General features: G+C 29.0%; 1 protein-coding gene across 2 annotated transcripts in view; it reads left to right on the top strand.

Moving 5' to 3' along the window:
• Window positions 225-1,942, top strand: part of LOC107618968 (probable glutathione S-transferase) — a 19,316-nt gene continuing 17,598 nt past the window's right edge. The window contains exons 1-2 of one of the 2 annotated variants that reach the window (XM_021112721.1): window positions 225-583; window positions 1,184-1,527. In XM_021112721.1, coding sequence (XP_020968380.1) covers window positions 275-583; window positions 1,184-1,527 — 653 coding nt within the window. In that variant the 5' untranslated portion in view covers window positions 225-274. Of the gene's footprint in view, window positions 584-1,183; window positions 1,720-1,942 lie in introns of those variants that run through there. The other variant, XM_016321163.1, reaches the window with a different exon arrangement.

Below are 1,942 nucleotides of genomic sequence, written 5' to 3'. Positions count from 1 at the left end.
ATTAAAACAAAAACTTTAAAATTTTTCTAATAATAATTTTAATATATAAATTTATAATATACTAAACTGATAAAAAAATTGGAGCATTTTTTCCGAGAGTTTACAATCATAAATGTGAAATTCAAGTTGACCATTACAATCAACTAAAAGTCTAAAACTACTTGAGATATTATATTAAATTTCTTAGGTTTAAACTTGATGAACACGCCAGAATCCAGATGACTAAACTCAATATAAAGAGAGGTAGAGTGAGGAGGTGACACTAAACACAAAAATGGAAGATTTGAAGTTACATGGATTTTGGTATAGTCCCTTTACAATGAGGGTGGTATGGACCTTGAAATTGAAGGGTCTATCATATGAGAACATTGAGGAAGATCGCTTCAATAAGAGCCCTCAACTTCTTGAATACAACCCTGTGCATAAGAAGACCCCAGTGCTTGTTCATGGTGGAAAACCCATTTGTGAGTCCATGATCATTGTTCAATACATTGATGAGTTATGGCCACAGAATCCATTGGTCCCTCATGATTCCTATGACAGAGCTCAAGCAAGGTTCTGGGTTGCATATTCTGAACAAATGGTAAGATTTTTAGAAATTAATATTTTTGTGTTTTGTTATTAGTGTTTTCAACTCTTTGCATACCATATTAGACTTTGCAAACTTAGAAATAAAATTTTATTTTTGTTGTAAAAATAAAGATAAGAATAATTATCTAAATTAATTTTTAAAATTTTAGTCACAAAAAAAAAAATTAATTTTTAAAATTTTAAAATTGGATAAAACAATTTTTAATGTTTATTTCTATTAGACAATATAATTTTTTTCCATTAATCACTAACAATGACTGATGGTGACGTAAAATATTATTTCGCACACACGATAATTGCTAAGTGTCCATATGTGCAAGCTGAACAAATCAATTCAAATTTTTATATTTTTCATCGTTTTCAAAACCAAGGACAAAATACATCTCTGATTTTTTATTACTCTGTCTCATTATTTTTATATCGGAGATAAAATCCAATAATAATAATAATAAAATTTGTAGCTTAACAAGATTCTCGCTTTCTAGTCATTTTTATGCTAATTAACTTTGTACCGTATCAAAGTTTTTTATGAATAATAATAATAATATCGATTCAATGTTGTCAATAATTAATGGATTAACGTTTATACTAGGTTCCTGCACTGCCAGCACTCATTCAAAGCACTAGTGCGGAAGAGAAAGAAAAGGCCGTACAGAAGGCCTGGGAAAACTTCAAAGTCCTTGAAGATCATTGCTTAGCTGATAAGAGAAAATTCTTCGGTGGTGACAAAATTAACATTGTGGACATAGCTATTGGATCATTTTTCGTATTTTTTGTCACTATAGAAGATCTTAAACAAGTAAAGATCCTGGTAGCTGAAAAGTTCCCTCTCTTACATTTATGGTTTGATAATTTCAAGAATGCCCCAGTTATCAAAGAAAATTTCCCAGATAGGGAGAAAATGTTGGCTACTATGAAGGCTATCTTGGAGAGGAGGTTGGCATCTTCCTAAGAAGTCAGCATCTCTATTTATGTGCTTGTTTCTTTATATACCAAACCTTCTGTTGGGTTTGTCTTATATTGTGCTTGTAAGGTATAACAAAAGATTGAGTTTATTGTATTTCTTGAAATAATGAATTCGGTTTCCTTTTAAGTCATTGGCAAACCTCTATGAAATAGATTGGGACATATTGGGTAACTTGTGTGGACATACTAAAACGCCAATTAGTAGAATTTGGTTTACTTCTATTATGAATTAGTAGTTTTACACTTTTACTACTTGAGAAGCTATGGCTAAAGTATAAATTAATTATATAATCATGTTAGTTATATTCTAAAATTAACCATTAAAATTAATTATTAATATAAAATATATAGTAAAATATAAAATATACATTAAAAATTAATTAAT

Source organism: Arachis ipaensis, chromosome B09, assembly GCF_000816755.2.
Source record: "Arachis ipaensis cultivar K30076 chromosome B09, Araip1.1, whole genome shotgun sequence".
Lineage (NCBI taxonomy): Eukaryota > Viridiplantae > Streptophyta > Magnoliopsida > Fabales > Fabaceae > Arachis > Arachis ipaensis.
The sequence above is the reverse complement of the archived record's forward strand: the minus strand, read 5'-3'. Positions and strand labels throughout refer to the sequence as shown.